The following is a 27,405-nucleotide window of genomic DNA, read 5'->3' as shown; positions in this document are numbered from 1 at the left end:
CTTAGGAATTCCTGGGGATGTCAGAAAGCAGGTGGAATTTTTCCAAAGAGTACAATTGCACTATCTTAAAGGAAATTTGGAGACCGACACTTCAAGACAAATATCATAAATTTACAGATTTTCTTCCTTTCAAACGTTTAACACCCCGAGGTAAATTTGTTACACTAGAAACAGCACATCAGCTTTCCATTCTGTAACATCAATTCTGCTCTCTGCCTCTAAGGGATAATAGAAAACTCTCGATCTGTATATAAATAATTTTTAACTCCTCCAAAGTCTTTAGGATATATAGACCAGCAGACCTTTAGAGGAATGACTCTAGGGGGGAGGTTGGAATTACTGGGACTGTTTAGAGTCATAGAGTCATAGAGATGTACAGCACAGAAACAGACCCTTCAGTCCAACTCGTCCATGTCGACCAATATCCTAACCTAATCTAGTCCCATTTACTGGCACTTGGCCTATATCCCTCTAATCCCTTCCTATTCATCCAAATGCCTTTTAAATGTTGTAATTGTACCAGCCTCCAGCACTTCCTCTGGCAGCACATTCCATACATGCACCACTCTCTGCATGAACAAGTTGCCCCTTAGGTTCCTTTTTAGTTTTTCCCCTCTCATCCTAAACCTATGCCCTCTAGTTTTGGACTCCCTCACCCCAGGGAAAAGTCCTTGTCGACTTGAAGCTCAAGAATAAAGGTGGGGTTTTAATCAACTTATACAAAACTAAGAGGCCTTAATAGAGTGGATGTTTCCTTTAGCAGAGAGAATAGCATTTAAATAATTGTAGAATGATAAGAGGAGAGATATGGGGTACTTTTATCAACTGAAGCTGATGAGCTCTGAAACTCACTGCCTGAAATGGGGGTTGAGACAGGAATATTCATCACATTTAGTAAAGTTTTGAATATGCACTGAAAGTGTCGAGCTGGATAATGGGTTAGGCTCAATATCTTGCTTTCGTTAAATGCAAACAGTCTCATGGTAGATGCTGCAAATCTCCATGATTCTATCCCACCATTAAGTACAATTTCTCTCGCTATCCTGTGTTAGCAAAAGGAACAGTTCTTGTTCCTGATTCTTATCCTTTTTCCATTGAGTGCATGCAGGGCCGATAGGTGAGAACAGGATTGGACTCAACTTTCCAATCAATTGACTCTCTGCACTGGATGTGGTGAGTTATCAAGGCAAGACTTCTACTGCCTTCCCTGACCAAACATGACCTCAGCAGACTTCTTCTTTGAGGCTTCTCAGCATAGCTGACCTCTGACCTTGATTGTGAGACTGCTAAGTCATACAGCATGACCGGGGGTTCATTGTTTCAAAATTCATTTCTGGGATGCAAGCTTATTTTTTCTTTTGCCCATCTGTAATTATCCCTTGAGAAAGTGGTAGAGTGTCACCTTCTTGAACTGCTGCAGGCCCTGTTGTGAAAAGACAGCCACAATGTTGATAGGGAGATGTTCCAGGATTTTGGCTGCGTGACAGTGAAAGAACAGTGATATATTCCCAAGTCAAGATGGTGTGTGACTTTGAGGGGAGCTTGCAGGTGGTAGTGCTCCCTTCCGATCTTGTCCTTCTGGGAGCTGACAGTCACAGATTTGAAAGTTCTATCGAAGATAACTTGGATACTTCCTGCAGTCTTTCTTGCAGCATTCCTACACAATGCTGTGACTGTAATTGAGGGAGTGAATGTTTAAAATGGTAGATGGGTGCTAAGTGGGCTATTTTGTTCTGGTGTTGAATTTATTGAGAATTGTTGGAGCTGAACCCATCCAGTCAAGTGGAGGATATTGAATCATAAACTTTGGGGAGTCGGGAAGTGGGTTACTTGTCATGGAATTCCATTCTGCATTGTTCACTTCAATTCAGCTTCTGGTCAATGTTAACCTTCAGGATGCTGATAGTGGGGAATTCAGTGATGATGATGTCATTGAACATCAAAGAAGGAGGTATTTCTCCTGATTTTGGGTGCATTGTATATTGGACAGACTCCTGACAAGCGTCCTATCAAAATTTGTGAATCCACCGCTCCCAATATAGGATCTGATCAGTTCTGCAAGGGAAGCACTACTACAGTAACACAAGAAATAACGGACACAGGATATTTTAACAGGGACATTTTAAGTTATCCTTGTGCAGTTAAGTTGACAAGAGAAAAGGCAAAGGGACCGAATGAGAGAAGGAGGTATACATTACTGGCTACATCCCACTTTTGATGATCCCATAAAAATACAGCAAGAGTTGGAAAGGGACAGTGGAGGACATCCCTGTCCAGAATCACTGCCAGAGCAAAAGTACTTTGGCATAACTAGCAAAGCCTGTATTTTTGCCCAATCATCACTACCCTCAAGCTGAATTGCTTGCAGGGAAATTTTGGAGGGCAGATAAGAGACAGTCGCATTGCTGTTCATCTGGAGTTAGGCCAGACCAGCCAAGGATGGGCAATTTACTTCCTTGAGGGTATTAAGAGCAAGAATATACCATTCAGGCAGGTTCTACCATTCAATAAGGTCATGCTTATCTGGTTGTAGTTTCAGTTCTGCTTTCAGGTCAGCCTTCCATAACTCTGAATTTTTAAACTCGATGCGTTTTCGCAATTGCCAACGATAGTAGTCATGGTTGTCAATCCCGGTTTTTTTTAAAACTCCATTCCCCCTCTCTAGGTAACCTGTGTTTCTAATTAAATGAACTATTGTCAAGCACTATTCACTAGGGTGAGTGCAACAATAACATATATAGGGAGTGTGGGAAGAGAGAGGGAGGTTAAATTAAAATGGAGTTGGAGGGGGAAATAAAGCATTCCAACCTCACTGGTGTCTGCAACTCTCAATCCCAGTATTTTTTTTAAACCAACCTGTGGCAGAGAAATTATTACACACCTCTGGAACAGGTGGATCTTAACCCCAGCAGATGTAGGGACATTACCACTACATGACAGGAATAAAACAAAGAACTGTGGATGCTTGAGATCAGAAACAAAAACAGAAATTGCTGGAGAAACTCAGCTAGTCTGGTAGCATCTGTGGGGGAAAAAAAGAGATAACATTACAAGTCAGAACTGATGAAGATTCTGATGAACAGTCTCTGGCCTCAAAACATTATCTCTGCTTTCCTCCCACAGCTGCTGCCAGACTGCTGAGTTTCACCAGCAATTTCTGTTTTTACACTACAAGAGCCCAATAATTCCAGGTTTTATGAGTGGAATTGAATTTCCATCAGCAACCATGATAGCGTTGGGACCTGTGCTCCCAGAACTTTGGCCTAGTCTCTAGATTATTCAAGTGGTATTACCACTATACATCATCTCCACTTCTGAGGCAATTGCAGTGGTGTCACTACCTCCTTGTCTACTCTGAACTGAGCATAGGCTGGGTATCAAAGATGTGACTTTTCCATTTGGTTCAATTATTCAACGTGCACCAAGGGATAGTGTCATTGGAGTTGGTTCATGCCTTTTCCAGTTGCATAATCAAACCTCAGATACTGGAAAAATGCGATAAAGGAATTGCACTGAGAAGTCAGTCTCTCTGAGTGGAACAGACAGCTGAGATTTAGATTAGATTAGTTTACCTATAGTATAGAAACAGGCCCTTTGGCCCAACAAGTCCACACCGACCCTCCGAAGAGTGACCCACCCCCCATATTTAACCCTGATTAATGCACCTCACACTATGGGCAATTTAGCATGGCCAATTCACCTAACCTGCACGTTTTTGAATTGTGGGAAGAGACCAGAGCACCTGGAGGAAACTCATGCAGACACAGGGTGAATGTACAAACTCCACACAGACAGTTGCCCAAGACTGGAATCGAACCTGGCACCCTGGCACTGTGAGGCAGCAGTACTAACCACTGAGCAACTGTGCCGCTCATTCGCAAAGATTTTAGATTTAGCAAAGCTGGAAATAAGAGATGAACAGATGTAGTTGTAGAAGGAAAGGTACGATAGAGATAGGCACAAACAGGAAGTGAATATCAGTTTGAGTAACATGTCAGCTCCACCATTTAACAATCAGAATGTTGAGGACATAGGATCCCTACAGTGTGGGAGCAGGCCATTCTGACTCTCTGAAGAGCATCCCACCTAAACTAACCCTATCGCCATAACCCCACATTTCCCATGGCTAACCCACACATCCCTGGACACTATGGGCAAATTACCATGGGCAATCCACCTAACCTGCACATCTTTGGACTGTGGGAGGAAACCCACGCAAGCATAGGGAGAATGTGAAAACTTCACACAGTTGCCCATTGATGGAATTGAACTCAGGTCCCTAGTACTGTGAGGTATCAGTGCTAACCACTGAGCCACCATGCCACCCCATCATCAGAGCAAAGAATGACTGAAACAAGAGCAAATATTGCAGGTGCTGGAAATCTGAAATAACAGAAGATACTGGAAATACTCAGTGGAGAGTGGAATAAAGTTAACATTCCAGATCAATAGCCTTTTGTCAAAAAGTTTGAATGAATATCTATTACAGAGAGAGGCCAATGGACAAGGAGAAGAAAAAGGGGCGGGTGGAAAATGAGATGGAATTTGCTTAGAAAATAAAGCAGAAGATGCCAGAAAAGTTGATTTCTAAGTGACAGTGGAATAGCTTAGTTCAGTAACTCTGCTCTGTTCTGTATTGCAGGATGATTCATCAATGTTCTTCCAATTTGGACCGTCCATTGAACAGCAGGCCTCAGTGATGTTGAACGTTATGGAGGAGTATGACTGGTATATATTTTCTATTGTAACAAGCTACTTCCCTGGATACCAGGAGTTTATCAATAAGATCCGAAGCACCATTGAAAACAGTTTTGTAGGTTGGGAGATGGAGGAGGTCATGTCTCTGGATGTTTCAATGGACGATGGTGAGTCCAAAATCCAAAACCAATTGAAGAAGCTTCAGAGCCCTGTCATCCTCCTTTTTTGCACCAAGGATGAGGCTACCTATATCTTTGAGGTGGCTGAATCAGTTGGCCTCACTGGCTATGGCTACATCTGGATTGTGCCAAGTACAGTCACAGGGAACACAGATATTATTCTGCCCGAATTCCCGACAGGATTAATTTCCGTTTCCTATGATGAGTGGGATTATGGACTCCCAGCCAGGGTGAGGGATGGAGTGGCCATTATCACCACAGCAGCCTCGACAATGCTGGCTGAACGAAGGGAAATCATGGAACCCAAAACCAGCTGCTACAGTGTACAGGAAAGAAGGGCTCATCAATCAAACACTTTGCACAGGTAGGACCTGATTCTAAGATTTTTGCTGTGGAATTGGCGAGTGTTGACACTCATGACTGAGTAACAAGTGTTGAGTTGCATTGTTGAAATGCAGTGTTGGTAGGGACAGGACATGCCAGGTGAAAAGCACCTCGGCAGGTATATGCACAACCTCATAAAACACATGCTGTCTATGTATTTGCCTTTATCAATGTCTGCACTTGTTAACTTCTGACAGTATTCTAACATATGCTGCTAGCCATTTGCTAATATTCTCTGAGTACTACAGCACACTTTAGAAGGTGGCAGTTAGCCATTTCTCAGGATTCCCAGTGGTGAATACAATTAGATGTCGCTTAGAACACGGTCATCATTTCAAGGTCGTGGTTGGACAGCACCATCAGATTTCTTCAGTCTGGACCCATCCCATGAAGCAGGAATGGTTTAGTAACCAGAGCTTACAAGTATAGCTATAACTGTTTGTTGAAGAAATATTGGGAAATTTCATAATCCTTTCATTCTTTAATGTGCAATTTATGGTTTTTGAAAGGCATGTTTCATTCCAGCTCTTGGACCCTACAACTGACTTGAAGGCAGATTACCTCCATTCTAGCTTCCAGAGATCGGCAGCCTCCAATTGGCCTTGGTTCAGAGATAGAAGCAAAATCTGAGGCTGGTGGAAGAACAGAGACTTGCAACTGCACCAGGAATATACAGCAAAGTTACATCATGGAAATTGGACTTCTGGCCCAGCCAATCCATGTGCTTGTTTATTCTCCATGTGAGAAAGTAGTCTAAACCATGATTACCAATGGTTAGATTGTCCCTTCAGTCTCACAGCTGAGGTAATTGAGATGGAGTTAGTAGCAGGAAGGGCCAACAGCTGTAAAGCCACCCTTCCATATCCAAAATTAATGGTAGGTGCGGAGGCGATGAACCAACATTGTGCTGATCCTTTGTAACATGGGAAAAGCCAAAAGAGGAACCAACTAATAATTATCCCTTTAATTCTTTTCCTTCATCCACTTATCCAGGTTGATCTTTAATGTTGACTTCGCTGTTATCTGAGCCACTAACCATAAGTGATTTCCACACTTTGCATAAAAATGCTTCTCATGCCCTATGGTCTAAATCGCTAATATTTAATCTTGCACCTACAAACCATTAATACTGACCTCACAACTAATGGAAACAGCCCACTTCCATCTGTCTCTGCCTTGGATGATTTTGAATGTTTCTAGCATCTTCACTCAATAATATGCATTTATCTAATGGTAGAAAGGAGTCAATTTGTTCAGTATTTGTTGTGCTAAATTTCTTCAATTACCAGTGTGGTTGAGTTTTACACTCTCCAAAGGAAAGCCACATACTGTACTCATGGTGTTGAGATTTTGTTAAGTTTTAAGAGAGTGTATGTATGTTTTTGTATTCCTTAGGATACAAGAGGTAAGAATCAACCAAGGTTGAAATACTTTACAATTTAATTGGTTTTAGTGATGCTTTGAAACCTAGATTTGCCTCCAATCTTTACCTGAAACACAATTCAATCAGAGGTGATCAATTCCTTTTATGGAGGGGTAATTGTTTTTTGAGACCTTCTTTGAACTGCTTTTCATTCTGTCTCCTATGAATGATTATAAAGTGTCTATTTTCTTCCTGGCAGAAAAAGTCTATTTAGAGCTTACCTTCCTCTTGTGTGATGAGAAGACATATGTCTTTGCTGGTTTGCTTGTCTTTAAAACATCCTTCCAACTTAGAGCAATAACGATACTCATGGTACTTTGTGAGCGTGGTCAAGTTTAACAGTTGCCCAGCATGCCTTGTGACTTTCGTTAAGTTTAACAATTGTTAACCAAATTCTTTTTTTTTTGCAACAAGTTAATCCAGAGTTTTTGGTTCATCTATTTGGTAATCCTTAAATGCAGGCATTAAAATGGCAATGTCCAAAATCCTTCAATATGTTTAACATTACTAAGCCATTGCATCCTATAGGGAACCCTAGTGAAATGCAAGAGATATGGTTTGTTTCATGAAGTACCAATGTTTCAGACCTAATTTAAACATAAGCATCTTTGTGGTGTGACTATCAATGTAGAGAACCTGCAACAGTTGACCAGTCAATTTATAAGATCGGCATTAATTTAAACAACAACCTTGGCTTTAAGGCAGTGGTAAGGACAATTGCTTTTATATTAATCGGATGAGTTAAGTTCTCATTTTTATGGCATGCAGTTCTGGTGCTTTGTTGATAACATTTGGCAATTCACTCCCATTTGTTTGCAAAAAGTGAAACCCAGTGGATCAGTCTATAACGTGTGGAAATAATAGTTATTCTAAGAACACAAATGAATAGAATTGCTATATAATTTAAAATGAAAGTTACATCATTTATTGCAATTCTTTGATGTTTCTGAAGAGAGATTAGATCAATGATGGCACAACTTTATTCTCGATGATCTGGGAGCAAGTCCACCCCACGAAATATTGAGCTTTACTGTAATTTATCTTTAATGAATTAAATTTTAACAATGGAATAAAGTCCTTGTGATGTATGACTTGATTTTTTTATTTCTCTTACATACATATATGGTATTTGCAAGTTTCTGAGTGTGAACTCCCAACAACCAATGCCCTGAGACGTGAGATAAATTTTGAAAACTGGGCTTGTTGTTTATAACAAAGCAAGTGTCCTGTATGTTTGGTCTCCTGTGACCTGGTGCTGGCAAGTTAAGTGATAAAGCATTTTGTTTTTGTGGCTAGTGCCAATCCAATTCTACTTGTGGGCCAGCTTGAGCTGCAGTCAGGGAACTTATAGTAATAACTAATCCAATGTATTGATCTTTTGCTCAAAATATGATTTTCCACAGTTAAGTCTAAAGAGAATCTAAGCAGAATCTGAGACCTAATGGTGGCTATCCATACCGAGAATTCCATAAGTACGAGCTATGGCCTTACCTGATTTAAGAGTGACCCATAGACAGCGACATAAAGGGGCTTGATGCATTGTGAAAAGTCATGCCAGCAGTGCAGCAAGTATGTAATAATAAAGTTGGCAAATCAACAACTTATGCAGCAAGCTGTATTAACTAAAATGCAAGATTACATTGCCAGTGTGTCAAAATTATAAGGTACAAACATATGGGCTTTCATTCTTTATATTGGATAATTATTGCAGACATCAAAATGCATAAGTAGGTACGTTAATTCATGAATGCAGCTTCCAGAGATAAGTGATGGCCTTCTCATTTGTTCAGATTAAGGTGAATCATCCACTAATTTGCGTGTAAAGGGATCACTCCTCGGTAATGTGTAGCATTTTTTGTGTCTCTCTGCAAGTGCATGTGGGGGTTACATTGAACTCAAGTATTGGTACATGTGGGGAATTTGTTTCTTTCTTCTTCCTAGACTCTGTTGACAGAGAATAAGTTATCCATCGAAAGTGAACATTAAATGCACTGAATGTTGTTAGAATATATCATTATAGACATATATTTTATTTCAAAAATGAGAATTTTGAAATTGTAAATAAGTGATTAAATTTACTCTGGGGTGTAAATAGGGGAGTGATTGTACAATGATGGAAGAGGTTGTAAAAGGTTTATTCAAGAGACTGCTGTCTTAATGAATAATCTTTCAGGAAATGTACTTAAATCATAAGATCTGTGAAAGTACTTTTTTGAAATTTGACATTATATAGAATGCAAAAAAGTTCAAATTTTTTCAGTATGGTAAGTGGCGCCGTGGGGGTCTTGACTACATTTAGGAACAAATAAGTGTTTAATTAGGAGCATAAGCAGGCCATTCAGCCCCTCTATCGACCTGATCCATCATTCAATAAGATCATGGCTGATCTGATTGTGGCCATCATTTCACATTCCAACCTATTACCAATAACTATCGTTTCACAACTCACTGAAAGAAAATAATTCCTCCTCATTGCTATCTTAAATTTAAAGATCTTTTACTTTTAAACTGTGCCACCTGGTTCAAGTCTCTCCCACAAAGGGAAACATCCTTTTAGGATCCACCCTGCCAAGTATCAATAGCATTTCTCGTTCATCTAAACGCTAATTATAAAATTAACATTAAAGGTTACATTCATAATGTACATTTTGTGTCAAGCGCTCTCCATTAAATGTAATACAAAAGAGTTTACTGAGTTCCAAAACTGGGCTGTAATTTAGAGGCATAGCCTTAATGGATAAATTTGCAGCAATATTGTTATGGTCACATTGCCACTTGCAGGATTCCAATAGCTTTCTCCTAAAATTTCTTCTGACAATGACTAACTTCAGAAGAACTTGTTGTGGGAGAGAGCCTCTTCCCTTTGCATGTTCACAAATTCTTTCAAATTTGTTGATTTTCTTTGGCACTTTCATGGTATGGTCTCCAACTTTAGAAAGCAGGGCGTTAATCTATTACTTTAATGATAGCCAGATTGTGTTAGGTGAGTTTGTTTTAGGCTGAAGGATTTCTGCCACCTTAACAAGATAAACCTGTCCAATTGGGGCTGACATGCAATGATGCTTATTTTACACTTTGCAGTATCTTAAAGGGTATGTAACTTTTGTAGTCATGGACAAAAGTATTTATCCTGCTCAGATTATTAGGAGATAAATTAAGTTTAATGTTGAAATTGCACCTTGACTTTCATTTCAAAGGAACTGGAGTATAAAAGTAAGGGAGGGGCTGTTAAAACGAAACAAGGCACTAAGTCAGACCACACTTGGAATACTGTGAACAGTTTTGGGCCCCTCATCGAAGGAAAGATACACAGGCATTGGAAACAGTTGAGAGAAGGTTCACTCGGTTCATCACAGATTTGAAGAGAATTTCTTTTCAGGAGAGGTTGAGTAGGTTGGGTATATACTCAGTGGAAATTAAAAGAATTGAAACAGAAAATTTTCTTAGGAGGCTTGACAGAGTAATGCTGTTAGATTGTTTGTGGGACAGTCCAGGACCAGAGGACATAATAACAGAGTAAATGTCCCTCAGTTAGGACAGACAGGAGGGGAATTTCTCCTCTCTAAGGGTAATGAGGCTGTGAAATTTTTTTACTGCAGAAATTGGGTCATTAAGTATATTCAGGGTTGAGACAGACAGATTTTTTATCAGTTGGAGAATCAAGGGTTAGGGAATAAAGACAGGAAAGTGGAGTTGAGCATTATCAGATCAACCATGATCTCATTGAATGGTGGAGCAGACTTGATGGGCTGAATGACCTATTTCTGCTCCTATGTATTATATGGTTTTATGGTCTTGATTGTAGCCCAATTAACTGAAAGCACTGTTTGTCTGATTTTTAAAGAACTAAAGGGTTTACTTTCATTTGTAATTAATATGGTTGCTCAGGGGTGTCTTAGAATGGACGTATTGTCTCTCTGAGCTTGTTACTGGGAAAAAACAAAGGAGAACAACTCTGTATTTATGGTTTGCTCTATCACGTTTTCATTTCTCAAGGTCACAGTCAGGGAATCTTATATAAATGATTAATTTAATTTATAGATTCCCTAGTGCAATCTCGATTTTCCTAGACTGGACCTTAATATTAAGCAGTCCATGATTTGAATGCTAATCGTGGATATCCATATCCAGAATACTCTGCAAATTGGAATATGTCTTATCTAGTCTAATGGAAACTAGCCACAGAACTGAACATCTGTCTTTCAAGAAATGTACTTCAATGTAGAAGCAGACCATTTGGCCCTTAACCTCCTTCCACCTATCGCATTCCCAACGCTCCTCCCTACCTTTTATCTTAGCCTGCTTGGCACACCCTCCTCACTCCTGAAGAAGGGCTTAAGCCAGAAACGTCGATTCTCCTGCTCCTTGGATGCTGCCTGACCTGCTGCGCTTTTCCAGCAACACATTTTTCAGCTCTGATCTCCAGCATCTGCAGTCCTCACCTTCTCCATCATACCAGTGTCCACTTTCTACAACTCAACTAGTTCCACTGTCATACCCTTTGCCCCATAGCTTTGAAAATCTTTTTCTCACAGATCCAAATTCCTTTTTAAAGTGATCATTAAACGTGCCTTCATCACACTCTCAGGCAGTGCATTCCAGATCCCAACTAGTTGCCGGGTGAAAAAATGATTTTTTTTTTGGTTCTTTTTCTAATCACCTTAACCCATTGTCTCCTGGTTCTTGGCCCTTCTGCCAATGGGAACAGCTTCTCTTTGTTTACTTTTTCCAGACCCTTCATGACTCTTCTCTCAATCTTCTTTTCTCTAAGGTCACTAGCCCACAGCTTCTGTAAACTATCCACAGTGCCCTCATCCCTGAAATCATTCTCGTAAATCTTTCTCACACCCTCTCTAACGTTTTCATATCCTTTCTAAAGTGTAGCACCCAGCATAGGTCACAGCATTGCAGTTGAGACAAATCCAGTGTTTTACAAAGGCTCACCATATTTCCTCTTATACTCTACTTGCTCTACCTGGACTAAAGTCCAGGTTCTATGGTGCGCTCTCTTAGTCAGTTTCTCAACCTGTACTTATTTATGTATATCCAGACACCTTTTTTTTCAGTAACCTCCTTATATGCCAGCAAGAAGCAAGAGTAGACCATTTAATACCTTGTGCCTGCTCTGCCATTCAATGCCAGATACGAAGACAATTTCTTTTGAGGAGACGTTGAGTATGTTGGGTGTGTACTCCTTGGAGATTAAAAGAATTGAAATAGATCATGGCAGACCTGATTGTTGCCTACTTCTACATTCCCACCTACCCCATGCAATCTTTGACTCCCTTGTTAACTAAAAATCTATTTACCTTTGCCTTAATAAGTATTGGGTGAGGCAAAAGTGAGGACTGCAGATGCTGGAGATCAAAGTCAACATTAGACTGGTGCTGGAAAAGCACAGCAGGTCAGGCAACATCCAAGAATCGATGTTTCGGGCATAAGTCCTTCATCAGGAATGAGGCTGGGAGCCTCCAGGGTGGAGAGATAAGTGGGAAGGACCTTTATAAGTATTCAATTATCCCACTTCCACCACTCCAATGGGATGAGGATTCCAAAGACTCTCAAACCTCCGGGAGGAAAAAACATTCTCCTCATTTAATTTTGTTTTATTTGTTTACCAGACATGGAGCATTACTGGTTAGGTCAGCATTCATGGACAAATGGCAGTTAAGGGTCACCCATTTTGCTGTGGGTCTGGAGTCACATGCCAGCCAGATCAGGTAAGGATGGCAGTCTCTTTCCCTAAAGGATGGGAGTGAACCAAATAATTTTTTTCCTGACAATTGGCAACAGGTCCATGGTCATCGTTAGACTCGTATTTCTAGACATATTATTTAATTCAAATTCTGCCATGACAGGATTTGAACCCAGGTCTCCAGGGTATTACATGGATCTCTAGATAAAGAGTCCAGCAATAATACCACTAGGCTGTCACTGCCTCATGATAGTCATACCTAGTTCTAGGTCTCTTGCACAATGGGAATAATCTTTTCACTATCCACCCTGTGTGAACTCAAGTGCCAACTGGATTTTCTATGTTTTCATTACAATTGTGTTCTTTGTTTACAATTTCCTCATTCCATTTACCAAAATGTAATGTTTCACACTTCTCTGCATTGATTTCATCAAGCACTTGTCTGACCATTTCTTAAGTTGCTAGACCATCTTCACAGATCACAACACTTCCAAGTTTTGCAAATCTTGAAATTGTACAATAGCTCATTAATACATATCATAATCAAACCCTGAAAATCCTATTATTTACCTTTCTCCTTGTTGAAAAACACTTGTTCACCAGTGTTCTCCGTTTCTTGTCACTCAGTCAGACTTGAATCCAGACCATATTGATATTGTCCCTTTTATACCAAGTGCTTCAACTTTACCAGCAAGTCTGTTATTTGGCACTTTATTGAATGCCTTTTGAAATTTCGTCAAACATATTACCCTCGTCAATCTCGTTTTCTCATGAGAAAACTGAAGCAATTTAGTTAGCTTGTCTTTAACAAAATCCCATGCTGTCTGTCCTTAATTAATCCACATTTGTCCAAGCAGTTTCTAATGGTGTCTCAGTGTAGCAAGTGCATGTGAACTAATTAATTATACTGATATAGGGGATTTCACCTCTTAAATTTGGGGACAGAGAATCATGATTGATATCATTTCATGCTTAATCAATTCCTGCACTGGCTTCGGTTACCATGAAGAACTTTCCTTCTGAATCTTTCCCTTCTCCTGAGACGTGATGACCTTCAGGTTAAACCACCACCAGTTGTCTGTGTCTAATGAGAAAGCAACCCTATTAAAACAGATACCTGTAAGACTATGGTAACTTTTCCTTTGGGTTTGGTTGGCTGGAAAGATGATTTACACTGTTGATGTAACACTATCATGGTGGGTTCAATTCCTGCACTAGCTGAGGTTACTTTGAAGGATTCTCCTTTTCAATCTTTCTCCATGATTACCCTCAGTTTAAAACACCTCTAGTTGTCTCTCTCTCTAATGAGAGGTGAGCCTTCCAGTCTGGTAAGACAATGGTGACATTACCTTGACTTAAATCCATTACAGGGAATTAAAAAATGAAAGTTTCATTGAAACAATGTAGTTACCAAATCAGTTGGTGCAGATGAGATGGCTAAGATTTTGCCACTTGGTTCACCAGGACCTTTCCTGTCAATATGTACCTTCTGTCTTATTTCTCGAGTGCTGCAGTGTGGGACTTATCAGGGCTTGACTTACAGAATACAGTTTCAGAAAGAGCTGATGTACTCTTGGATGGAGGTTAGTTTTGTTGATTGCATGATTGGCTGGTGGTTGGTTAAGGTATTTTCCATTGGGTTGTTCACTGATAGCCCACTATCAATGTCCCATTCTGACTGACTACATAACAAAACAAAAAACTTTGGATGTTGGAGATCTGAAAGAAACAAAACAGAAATTGCCGGAGAAACTCAACAGCTCTGGCAACATTTGTGGAGAGTGAAACTGAGTTTCCTGTCCAGTGACCCTTCTTCAGAAAGGAATTTCCACTCTGATTTCAATTATCTTACCCTAATTCCAACCAGCTTGTTATGATTGCTATTCCAGATATTTAAAAAAACTCTACCTGTACAGACATGCAACAACTCATCTTTGGAGATTGGAATCCAGGTCTTTTGATGCAGAGGTCGGGACACTGCCAAAGCACCACAACAGCCCACAATTACTGTTCTAATACAAATTGCTTTATTCAATGCAGTATTATCGCAGCAATTAACAAGTACTGATGTAATTAGTAAGTATTGCATCCATCTGGTTTTTGACATTAAAAGTACTGCTCTGAGGTCCTTTAATTCTTTCCTTACACTGGCTCACACTCACAAAATAGGCATCAACCAGAATTGATTAAACAGCAACATTACATTGACAATTTATTATCCATAGAGGAAAACAGTTATTTAATCTTTTTCATATTTAATAATTACCACAGACGTCATAATGCAAACATATGTGTCTGAAGGATTTACAGAGTTGTTTTTAAGCATTGAACAGTTACTTTGTTGACAGAGAATAAGTAATCAGTTGAACCCTTGCATGGGAAATCATGATGGCTCAGTGATTAGCACTGCTGTCTCACAGTACGAGGGATTGGGTGTGATTCCAGTCTGTGTGTAGTTTGCACATTCTCACTGTGCCTGTGTGGGTTTCCTCTTGGTGCTCCAGTTTCCTCCTACAGGCCAAAGATATAAAGGTTAGGTGCATTGGCCATGTTAAATTGTCTATAGTGTCCAGGAATGTGCAGGCTGGGTGAATTAGCTATGGGGAATGCAGAGTTACAAGGATAGGGTAGGGGGCCGGGGCCCGAATGGGATGCTCTTAAGAGGGTTTGTGTGGACTCAATGGGCTGAACGGCCTGCTTCAAAACACCATAGGGATTCTGTATTAACATGTAAAACTGAATATGATGTCATAGGAAGATGTTGCATCTCAAGAAGGAATTTTGAAATTACAGAAGGCAAATTAAATTTACTCTGGGGTGTGTGGAAGGAGGCAACAATCTTTTTCAAGGCATTGCTAATGGCTTCCTGCAGTGGGTTTGCAGGCATGTTGGAAAGGTCAATCTTGTTCTTAGTACTGCAGTATCTGAACAAAAAGGCTGACAATTTCCTACCTGAAGCCTCTTTTGACAGCGCCTGACTTTGTGAGAGGTCAGCATGTCAGGGAAAAGCCTCAACAGCTTTGAAAGTGCCGCCCTGTCGAAATTTGATTGCTAATTTACCATTCTGCCTTTGGCAGGTTAGACGTTAATCTTGTCACTTCTATTTTAATAATAAAATGGAATTTTATTTTAATAATGCAAATCCTTTCAGCTGGATGAGTTTGGTCTAGACAATAGCTGAATAAGATATCACTAGGAGTCAGATGCAGGCTTTTTTTAAAAACAGAATAAAATCAAGTTACAATTCTGAGTTCACTCATTGATGTTATGAAGGCAAACGATCCCCAAACTAAATACACAATCTTACAATCGAGAGCAGGAGTAGGTCACTTGACCTGTTAAACCTATTTCACCATTCTGTCAGATCATGGTTGATCTGATTAATTCATGTTCCCAAATATCCCTGATCAAACTTGCTTATCAAGAAACTATCTACCTATGGCTTTGAAAAATTTAAGGACTATTTTTCCGCTGCCTTTTGAAAAACAGTCATTCAAAGTCATTCAAACAAGCCCAAGTTCCAAAACAAGTGCAGATGGTTATAATGCTTGGAACTGGACTTCCTGAATGATGTTGCACCTTCCAAGAATGGAGTAGCAGATGACTTAGGCAATTTAATAGATTCAGTCCTTGACAACTTTTAACCACGAAGGCAGACATCACAAAATTAAGGCCTTGAACTAAGAGTGAAAAGTAAGTCAGAGGAAATTCTGTCACAATGATGGTGTCACCAGCAAACTTGTAGGTACAACTCAGATGACATTTGGTCACACAGTCATGAGTGTATAATAACAGTAAGGAATTGAGTATGCAGCCTTGTTGGGCACTGGTGTTGAGGATTGTTGTGGAGGAGGTGCTCTTGCCTGTCATCACTGATTGTGGTCTGTGGGTCAGGAAGTCAAGGATCCAAGTTGCAGAGGATGGAGCAGAGACCGAGGTTTTGGAGTTTAGAGATACTTTTGATTGAGATTATAATATTGAGAGTAGAGCTGTAGACAAAACTTTTCACTGTACCTAGGTACATATGACAATGATAAGTCAAATCAAATCAAAATTGTGATCAAACTGCACAGGGTTTTTGTCAGACTGCAGCTTGCATACCATGTCCAGTTCTGGTCATTAAGTGACAAAAATAATTGCTGGGAGCAGCATAGAGAAAAGCCACAAGGCTGATGCTCATATCCGGGGTTGGAATGTTGAGAAGGGACTGGAAAGACAGGGGACATTTCTGCCTGGATGCAAGGTGCATGCGAGTTATCAAGTTTTGTCAGATAGATTCTCCTGAGATTGAAGAATCAGAAAAAGAGATCACTAATGAGAATGAATTCAGGACTGATGTCAAGAAATGCCTCTCCACACTGAAAAGTGACCAACATGTAGAGTAGGATTGTGATGGTGTATTAGGAGCAATGCCCTTGAATCACTGGACCTATTGCAATGGGAAGGTGCAGTATCTTTTGAATGATTAAATTGAAACCCTATCCGGATCTTTTATGATTTAAAAAACTTCTATCAGAATTAGCATGTTCTTCTTCAAAGAGAACAATCCCAACCTTCCTAGTCTATCTTCATAACTGAAGTTTCCAATCCCTGGAGCCATACCTGTAAACGCCTTCTACACTCTTTCCAATGCCTTCACATTATTCCTATAGTGTAATGCCCTTGCACTTGTACTCTATGCCCCTATTAATAAAGTCCAGCACACTGTATATTTTATGAACTTCTCTCTCCAACGATCCTACAATCTTCTGGCTGATGTTTATCATGAAGGATTCTCCTTTCCAACTTCCTACCCTTGAGTTAAGCCATCACCAGTCATCTGTCTAATGAGAGAGCAGTCCTATAGCCTGCTAGGTCTACAGTGACGTTACCTTTACCATTTTACTACACATGTTTCTAGTTAAGGTTTGAATGGAGTCACTGGTCAGGATGTTCAATACCACTGTGATCGTCAGTGCCCCAGGCACAGTGCTTCTTCCAAAGCCACGTGGCTGAAAATCTTACTGCAGGGGCTGGCAGATTTACATGATCATATTCCTAGTCACGGAAGGACCCTGCGCCTCTCTGCCAGTACCTGCTAAATCTTCGCTAGACCATGTCTTAGGACACTGCTCCATTCTTGGTAGACCCTGTCTTGATACATTGCTCCAATCTTGGTAGACCCTGTTTTGATACGTTGCTCCATTCGCAGCAGACCCTGTCTTAATATACTACTCCATTCTAGCTAGACCCTGTCTTGGAATACTACTCCACTCTTGCTAGATCCTGTTTGGTATATTGCTCCATTCTCAGCAGACCCTGTCTTGTTACACTGCTCCATTCTTGGTGGACCCTATCTTGGTATACTACTCCATTCTTGATGGACCCTGTCTTGGTATACTACTCCAACCTTGGAGACCCTGTCTTGATACATTGCTCCATTCTTGGTAGACCCTGTCTTGATACACTGCTCCATTCTTGGTAGACCCTGTCTTGGTATACTACTCCATTCTTGCTAGATCCTGTCTTGGTATATTGCTTCATTCTCAGCAGACCTTGTCTTGGTATACTACTCCAATCCTGGAGACCCTGTCTTGATACATTGCTCCATTCTTAGTTGACCCTTTCTTGATGCATTGCTCCATTTTTGATAGACCCTGTCTTGGGACACTGCTCCATTCTCAGCAGACCCTGTCTTGGTATACTACTCCAACCTTGGAGACCCTGTCTTGATACATTGGTCCATTCTTGGTAGACCCTGTCTTGATATACTACTCCATTCTTGGTAGACCCTGTCTTGGTACACTGGTCCATTCTTGGTGGACCCTGTCTTGGTATACTACTCCATTCTTGGTAGACCCTGTCTTGATACATTGCTCCATTCTTGGTAGACTCTGTCTTGGAATACTACTCCATTCTTGCTCGATCCTGTTTTGGTATATTGCTCCATTCTCAGCAGACCCTGTCTTGGTATACTACTCCATTCTTGGTGGACCCTGTCTTGGTATACTACTCCAATCTTGGAGACCCTGTCTTGATACATTGCTCCATTCTTGATAGTCCCTGTCTTGATACACTGCTTGACGATGCTGAAGACTCTGGTTTCTCTCTTCAGGAACTGTTCTCTCATCCACAGCTGGAACCCCCTGAGCACCCAGTCCCTGGTGCAACTGGTTCTGATAATTCCTTCATCTTCTCTCCTGTATTGCACCAGAGTCAGACCAGCTGCTGGCTTCAGTTGGGCAAGCAGTTTGCTTTACATAAGCATCTGTGATAACTAGCAAGGAAGAGATGTTTGGTTTCCCTTTGAGAATTAGCCCTTACCCAAAACTTTAGGCCCTTATCAGGTTGCTTGCATTTTAATTGAAAGCCTATCCTGCAGTCACCTCAACACGGTGAGGCCCATCCTGCAGGCCCCATGGCTGCTTGCCCTCTTCTTTATTCAGTCATGTGCAAGGAATTTGTGTTGAGCTTTATAGTGCATTCTATTGCTGTGGCATTGTGGCTCACTTTGACTCTTGGCAGCCTTCATTGAGTGGCACGGTGGCTCAGTGGTTAGCATTACTGCCTCACATCGTCAGGGACGCATGTTTGATTCCAGCCTCAGGCAACTGCCTGTGTGGAGTTTGCTCATTCTCCCCCTGTCTGCTTGGGTTTCCTCCGGGTGCTCTGGTTTCCTCCCACAATCCAAAGATGTGCAGGTTAGGTAAATTGACCAAACTAAATTGCCCAGTGTTCAGGGATATGTATGTTAGGTGCATTTGTCAAGAGTAAATGTAGAGTAATAGAGTAAGGTAATGTGTCTGGGTGGGTTACTCTTCAGAGGGTTGTTGTGGACTTGTTGGGCATGTTTCCACACTGTATGTATTCTCTGATTCATTATTGACTATGACACAATCTAGCAATCATGGAATTAACAACTTATATAACAGTTTCATCCACATACCCTTAAGATTCAGATACCTGGGTCAGTGCACAGTCCTGCATAGCTTAGAGAACCGTACAATCATAGAGTATATAAAAAAGCCCTTTGGCCTATCGAGTCTGCTAGATCACCACCACTAATGCCACCACCATCAATATTGTTGAGCATGAGTTATGGGTCTTGAATTAGAGCCTGTTAAAATCCCAAAAGAATGCTTACAAATCAGTTTTACTTAGATTTGTGCTTCGATTCACTCAGCTCTGGATGTTTGTGTTGAAGAGGAAGTTGTGCAAGCAGATCTCGGGTCCTTCCTATTTCTAATATACATTCTTGGTGCCGTGTTTTATTTTTGACAGGTCTGAATGGGATACTGTTTCTGGCCAATTTTTCTTTTGATTCCTTCACCCTCAATCCTCTCCTCTAACCTGCATCCCTGATGTCCCCTCTCTCATCTCCCCCGTAACTGTGGCTGCATAATTTCTCTTGACCTTCCTGCTCTGCCCTCCCTAAATGCACACTCACCCAGCTCCTCACCATCACTATTTGTTTTGTACAACCCCTTATTCAATTCACCTCTCCTTCCCCCTCAACCGCACAATATTGTTCCCAATCTTCTACCCTTCCTTGTCCCCCTCGTGCTGATCACTGTGACTCACCCCTCTGCCTCCCAGAGGTGTACCTTCAAGGCCCAAGATCCTTCTGGCACCCCTAACTATGTAACTGCCTGAAAGACCTGCCCACTTTTATTTGTAACATTCCTCTTCATCTCCTTTGATTATTAGCCCCTCATGCATGCCCTGGTCAGGTCTACTGGCATCAGCCAGTGCAACTGGACTATGTCCCAATGGCGGTTTGAGGTTGACAACAGCACCTTGTAAGACCAGTTATGATTGAGACGATGCATAAACTGATTAGACCGGGCTGTATGCATAGAAGAAAGTGAGGACTGCATATGCTGGAGAGTCAGGATTGAAAAGTGTGGCACTGTAAATGGATAGCAGGTCAGGCAGCATCCGAAGAGCAGGAGAGTGAACGTTTCGGGCATAAGCCCTTCTTCAGCCCTTCATCAAGTTACAGAAAAAGTGTGTATTCATTACAGCTTCCAAGACGAAGTCTCCCTTACCAAGTACATGCCTCTATATGGGCAGGATTGTGAGCATGAGGTTTTCCTATTTGATGTGCTAATGAATGTAAAGAAATTCCCAATCATTATAGTGGGGGAAGCTAACTCACCTCAAACATTCTGAGAACTTAATACTAGAACTTTAACCTGCTGTGGGGAAATCTGAACTTTAGCCTCTACCCCCAGTTTAGTTCCTCATCCCTCCCTTCTAAGTGCCCTTGGCAATGCCAGAAAGTTCTGCTCTTTGACTCCAGAACGAGAGATCAAGGAGATGGAGAGACAAAGAGAGAGAGAGAAATAGACCTATTAAAAGTGAAATGAACTGGATGCCTTGAATAGCACAGGAGAATTCTGACTGGTTTCAGCGTGAAACTGAGTGGACTTCAAGACTACTATCAGTTACAGATCGAATGACAGCATATTACATAAAGCCCATGAGTTATGGGTGATATCTGGGTGTACCCAGTACTCCAATTAGTTACTGGAACACCTCTAACAATTGCTTGTAGCACAGACCTACGTGCAAAAATATTCAACTACCATAACGCCATAAGAAATAGGAACAGGAGTAGGCTGCTTGGCCCCTTGAGCCTTAACTACCATTCAATGGGATCATGGCTGATCCAACATTCTTCCTGTCCATTTTCCTGCATTTTCCCTGTAACCCTTGATTCCCCCCTAACGATTGCAAATCTATCCATCTTAGCCTTAAATATATACAAGGACTCCGTTCCCACAGCTGTCTGTGGCAAGGTGTTCCAAAGACTTTCTTTTTTAAAAATTGATTCACAGGGTGAGGACATTACTGGCTAGCAGTTATTGCCCATCCCTAATTATCCAGAGGGTAGTTAAGAGTTAACCACATTGCTGTGGGTCTGGAATCACATATAGGCCAGACCAGGTAAAGGTGGCTGTTTCCTTCCCGAAAGGATTTAGCCAGATGGATTTTTCCCAAAAATAGACAATGGATTCACGGTCATCATTGGACTCTTCATTCCAGATTTTCTTTTCACCATTGAATTCAAATTCCACAACCTGCCATGGAGGGATTTGAACCTGTGTCCCCAAAACATTACTTGAGTCTCTGGATTGACAGTCTACCTTGGCCATCCCCTCCCTCAACTCGCAACCCTCTGAGAGTAAAAAAGGTCCCCCTCATCTCAGTCTTAAATTGGAACCCCTTTATTCTGAGACTGTGCCCTCTCGTCCTCGACTCTCCCATAGGGGAAGCATCCTATCACTATTTAACCCTTAAGAATCCAATATGTTTCAATGAGATCACCTCTCATTCTTCTAAACACCAGTGAGTCAAGTTCCAATCTGTTTAACATTTGCTCATAAGACAATCCGAGGGATCATCCTTGTGAATCTTCTCTGAACTGCCTCCAATGAAATGATTCCTTTCCTTAAATAAGGGACAAAAACTGCTTACATTACTCCAGATGTGGTCTCAACAGCACCTTGTACAATTGCAAGAAGACTTCCCTATTCTTCTGCGCCATGAGTAAATATACAACACAAGAGCTAACCTTTCGAAAGTAAGTGCTGTTTTGTAGAAATATGTCACATGATGAGTCATATGAAGCATAACCTCCTGGAACAGTTGATAGCTCTATCCTCTCACCTATAACGTCCTAGGACCTCAACTCTCTCTCAACCGTAATATCTCCCACCCCCACTGACAGTTACCCACCAGCCTGCACCCATAGAATCTCTTAGACTGAATTCTAGTTAGCCTGGACCCCACATCTGAACTCAATCCTCTAATTTTGACAACTCCCTCTAGCAATGGTGATTTACTTGAAAAGAAATGGGTTTTGAGGTTTTGTTTAAGATAAATAGGTCTTGTGCACAACTAATGAACTTTGTTAACTTACATTGTTTTGTGACCCAGCAAGTTAAATAATGGGGCGTCAAAGTTTATTCAAGAGTCTATAAATTGCTATTTTTGAGCTGAAGGGAAATGCCCAAAGATCTGAGAGAGAGACAGAGAGAGAATTTTGACTTTGAATGGGGCAGTTATGTGAAATCCTTGGAATTCAGTATCTGTGTAAAAGAACTCTCCTGAGAAGGGAAGGATATAAGTGAACAAGGTTACCTTCGAGTGAAGCATTGATTCCAGACCAGAAATGTTTAGATAAAGCCCTGAAGAGGTTAGTTGAAGCTGAATATATTTAAGCTCAGGTATATGATAACTCCAGGAAGAAGCTATCTGTAGTTTTGATCTAAAAATTGAAGTCACAAGTGACCTAAACACTCCAAGATGTTAGACATAGGGATTCTGGTGTGAGTGTTGCAAGACTGGCTCAGTGGTTAGCAGTACTGCCTGACAGCTTCATGGACCCAGGTTTAATTCCAGCCTTGTGTTGAGTTTGCACATTCTCCCCTTGAATACATGGAATTCCTCCCATGGCCCAAAGATGTGCAGATTAGATGTATTGGCCATAGTAAATGTGGAATTATGAGGATTATGAGGATAGATTGGGGTGGGTGGGGACTGGGTCTTAGTGAGATGCATGTTGGAGGGTCTGTGCAGACTTGATGGGCTGAATGTCCTCTTTCTGCATTGTAGAGATTGTATGAGTGCTGTTTTAGGCATTTACTGTGGTGTGATTGGGGTACTATAGAAGGAGTGTTTTGGGTTTTATAAGATCATACTTATACTGTATTTAAAATGTTTAAATTTGTACTATAAATAAGTAATCTGGAGTATTCTATTTCACCTTCACTTCGTTGTAATAAGCTTCCATTTTATTGTTAAAACAACATCTGCAGCATTCTGTGCTGATGTTTCCATGAGAGACCACTTCACTGAAACCAAAATAAATAAAAATATGATCCATCTATATAAAGTCATGTCTGGGATCTGACTTGTCTGTAATACCATCAGCCCAGATCATAACAAGAACAAATAAAAAATGATCTGTTAATATCTGTCTGGGATCTGAATTGTCCAGTACTAACATCAGCTGGGGACTTTAACAGTTCTCACAGGTAGTCATGGGTCTTTGAAACACCCTTCCTAAGAGGTGGGGAAAGCAGGGACTTCTTAAGGCAGAAACAGATAGACAATGGATAAAAGTACAAATGCCGTAGTCCTAGCGAGCTTTGAGAAGATTTGTAGCTCAGGTTGAGGTTCTGGATGCAGATTTGCTCACTGAGCTGGAAGGTTCATTTTCAGACGTTTCATCACCATACTTGATAACATCTTCAGAGAGCCTCTGGATGAAGCTGGCTCAAAGCTGGATGAAGCTGGAAGGTTCATTTTCAGACGTTTCGTCACCATACTAGGTAACATCTTCAGTGAGCATCCGGAAGCTCACTGAAGATGTTACCTAGTACGGTGACAAAACGTCTGAAAATGAGCCCTCCAGCTCAGTGAGCAAACCTACATCCATGCTGTAGTCTTACCAGACCAAAGGCTACTCTCTCATTAGAGAGAGAGAGAGAACTGGTTGCAAAGGAATGACTTTCATAGTAACGTCAGGCAGTGTGGGAATCAGAAATCGTTGGTTGTGCTTTGCATCACAAACCAGCCATTCAGCCAACTGAGCTATGCAGAGGGACGAAAGAGTAGTAGATAGGCAGGAATAAGGATTAATCAGATAAGCCATGTACTTACTGAATGGTGATGCTGACCCGTGTTGTCAAGTGGCCTACTCCTGCTCCTGTTTTGTATGTTTTTAAATTTCTTGTACTTCTGTTTGTAGGATCTTGCTCTGTGAAAATTTTCTGCCGTGTCTCTTTACATTGTGACAGTGCCTACATTTCAAAAGCACTCCATTGTTTTGGTACATTTTGAGGTGGTGAAATGTGTTGTAAAAATGCAAATTGTTTCCTATTCCCCACTCTCCCAAGTATTCTTGACAACATGTAAAGTGCGATTTTTACAGCCTGTAATTTTTATTACCTGCTTTTTGTGCTGTACATGCATCCCATTAATGGATAACATTTAGTGAAAGCAGTCATTAAACTACAGCTGACATCTAGTACCTCCTTAGATTGCCATTGACATCAGTGTACAACAAATAAGTGTAATGTTCATTCATAGCCGTGGAAAATAATTGCAGATCAAACCAGCTATTGCTTGCTGAGCTGATTTAACTGTAACTGTGTGAGTTAAATGACAGTCATCCATTCTGTTTTGCCTATTTTTCCAATTATATCTGTCCTGTGCGTTGGCTCTAAAGCACTATATTGCCTCTAAAGGATATTCATTTCCACTTACAGGAGATGGAGCCCATACATTGTGGGAGTCATTAACCCCTAGAACCAAACTGCAAATGCAGGGCATATATTGATCCAAGGGATAAGCATTATCTGATACTGCATTGAGGGAAGCACATTGCTCCCTTAAGGGATTAATGACTTACATACTTACATGGGCCACATATTGACTCAAGTGGATGTTAATTGCATATTAATTGTGTTTAATTGTAGGAAGATGATTGGCATTCATTGAGAATTCACTTGAGTCTTACAAAAGTCAGCACAGAGAAAAATCAGTTTGTTAACCTGGATGATGTGTGTAATGCGCAGGCCTGTGAACAAATACAAAAGTGCAAAAAGATTGGCTCCAGTTTTACCTTTCATCAACTGATTTTTCTGGATTACATTCAGGGGTGTTAGCTATCATGTATTGTAGAAGTTGAGCACATCATTGACTCTAACACTGATTGCTTTTTACATATGGTAGATGTGAGGCTGACAATGGTTCCAGGGCATTTTGCAAATGGCATGCATTATATGTGAGACAACAGATTGACCGTGAGACTGATAGACTTGCAGGTATAATGGGTTGATTGACTTTGATCTAGATTGAATTGAAGGTTTAATTCTAGTACATCAAGCTATCAGGAACCGCTATGGTTTGACCTTATTGACGACTGATCCCCATGCTTAATGGATGTGCTACCCATCCATAATGATCTTGCTATATGTTGAGAAATCTTTTGTTTCCTTCACCTCATGGCACTATTTTCTCACTATCCCTTTAAATTCATGTGAATTAGGAGTGATTGAGCAGAACTCTCAGACACTCTGATGCCAAGTTGGAAGCTTTTTTCAGAGCCCAAAGCTGTGTTATTTATGTAGCTCAGACATGGACAGAGAGTCGTCAACACAGCATAGTCCAACACAAAAACCAGCCTCTTTCCATTGACTCCGTCTACACTTCCCATTGTCTCAGGAAAGCAACCAACATAATCAAAGACCCCTTCCAGCACGGTTAACTCTCTTCCACCCTCTTACATCGGACAGAAGATATAAAAGTTTGAATACATGCCCTAAAACATTGAAGAACAGCTTCCTCCCCACTGTTATCAGACTTTTGAATGGATCTCCCAAATGTTAATCCTGATTTCTCTCTTGCTGCACCTTCTCTGTGGCTATAACATTATATTCTGCACTCTGTTCTGCTACCCTATATGGTATGGTACGATCTGCCTATATAGCATGCAAAACAACACTTTTCACTGTATCTGGTACATGTGACGACAATAAATCAATCAACTAATCAAGCAATGTACATTGATGTCGCCTTTCTCAAGTCACTGCAGAATGATATGCAAAATGAATGAATGAGGGCAGACAAAACTAATGACACTTGAGTTATAAAAGTAAAGGAGACCGTAAAATCTGGTCTTGCATAATATCACATCCAAATTCTAATCGACAATATCGTCAGTACCAGCTTTAAACCAATACCACCATCAAACCTTATGTCAAAAATATGCCAAGCAAAAGCACACTAATTCCAAATTCACAGCAATACCAATGTCAAACCCTGCATCAACAGCCTGAAGGTTACTATTGATTAGAAACTGAATTGGACCTCTTTATATATGCTGCGGCTACAGAGGAGATCAAGCACCAGGAAATTCTGCAGCAAGTAACACACTCAAATCAATAATGTGATGAAATACTCTTCACTCACCTGGTGCAGCTTCTTCAAGAAACTTGACACCACCCAGCACAAAGCAGCCCTCCTTCAACATCCACTACCTTCAACATTCACTCCCTTAACCACAGATGATGATAGCTGTCTGCACAATCTCTACAGTAAGATATTAAGATTCTGTCGTTAGCAACTTCCAAACTTGTGACCTCTGCTAAGTGGGGACAAAGGCGGCAGATGATTGGGAACACTATTACCTATAATTTATTTCCAGGTCAAACTCCACTCTGTATGGGAACTATATCATTATTCTTTCACTGTCGCTGAGTCAAAATCTTGGAACACCCTTCAGAGCAGCGCTTTGTGTGTTGATACATCCCAAGGATTGCACAGTTCAAGAAACCACCTTCTCCAGGCCAATTTGGGATGGGCAATAAATGCTGGCCAGCTAGCAATGCTCACCTCCCATGAACAAATAAAAAAAATCCAACATTACATCAAGGTCGATGTCATAGGAATACTAAATGTCAATATTGGCACCAACATAAAAATCAACCAAAGTATTGTACAAAACCAGAATACCATCAACATGAACATCACATCAACAATAACACTAATATTATGTCAACATTGCACCAATGACAAGGACAAATAACAACAAACTTAATACCAACATGATTTCAGTGCCAGCATGGATATCAGAAGCAATAACAAGACTTTACTAGTTTCAACATTTTACCAAGTGCTATGCCAACATCTTATCAGATTCAGCATTTCAATCTTTGTAATGCACCATCTCACCAAGACTACTATCTCACTATCAACAGCACCAACATCCTACAAACACCTAACTCGGCACCATCTTACCAACTCCATCAACATGCCAACATCTCACTTGCAGCATCAATGCCACAGTTTCATTAATACTCCCATCTCTCCAACATCCCTACCTCATCAACACTGAAACCATCATGCCAATACTACCATGTCATGACCAAATCACCAGCACCACTATCAAACCAACATCTCCATCTCAGCAACATCATTGTACAATCACCATCTCACCATGCTGCCATCTAATGAATGCAACCTATGCTGGCAGA

At 40.8% G+C, this 27,405-nt stretch overlaps 1 protein-coding gene across 3 annotated transcripts in view; it reads left to right on the top strand.

Annotated features, from left to right (window-relative positions):
• The window catches only part of LOC140489253 (glutamate receptor ionotropic, NMDA 2B-like), a 388,460-nt gene that overhangs the window by 216,714 nt on the left and 144,341 nt on the right, over nt 1-27,405 (top strand). For all 3 annotated transcript variants that reach the window (XM_072588602.1, XM_072588600.1, XM_072588601.1), the window contains one exon: nt 4,643-5,241. In XM_072588602.1, coding sequence (XP_072444703.1) covers nt 4,655-5,241 — 587 coding nt within the window. In that variant the 5' untranslated portion in view covers nt 4,643-4,654. The remainder of the gene's footprint in view (nt 1-4,642; nt 5,242-27,405) is intronic.

The sequence above is a fragment of the Chiloscyllium punctatum genome, chromosome 18, assembly GCF_047496795.1.
Source record: "Chiloscyllium punctatum isolate Juve2018m chromosome 18, sChiPun1.3, whole genome shotgun sequence".
Taxonomy (NCBI): Eukaryota; Metazoa; Chordata; class Chondrichthyes; order Orectolobiformes; family Hemiscylliidae; genus Chiloscyllium; species Chiloscyllium punctatum.
This window is presented reverse-complemented; position numbering and strand designations above follow the sequence as displayed.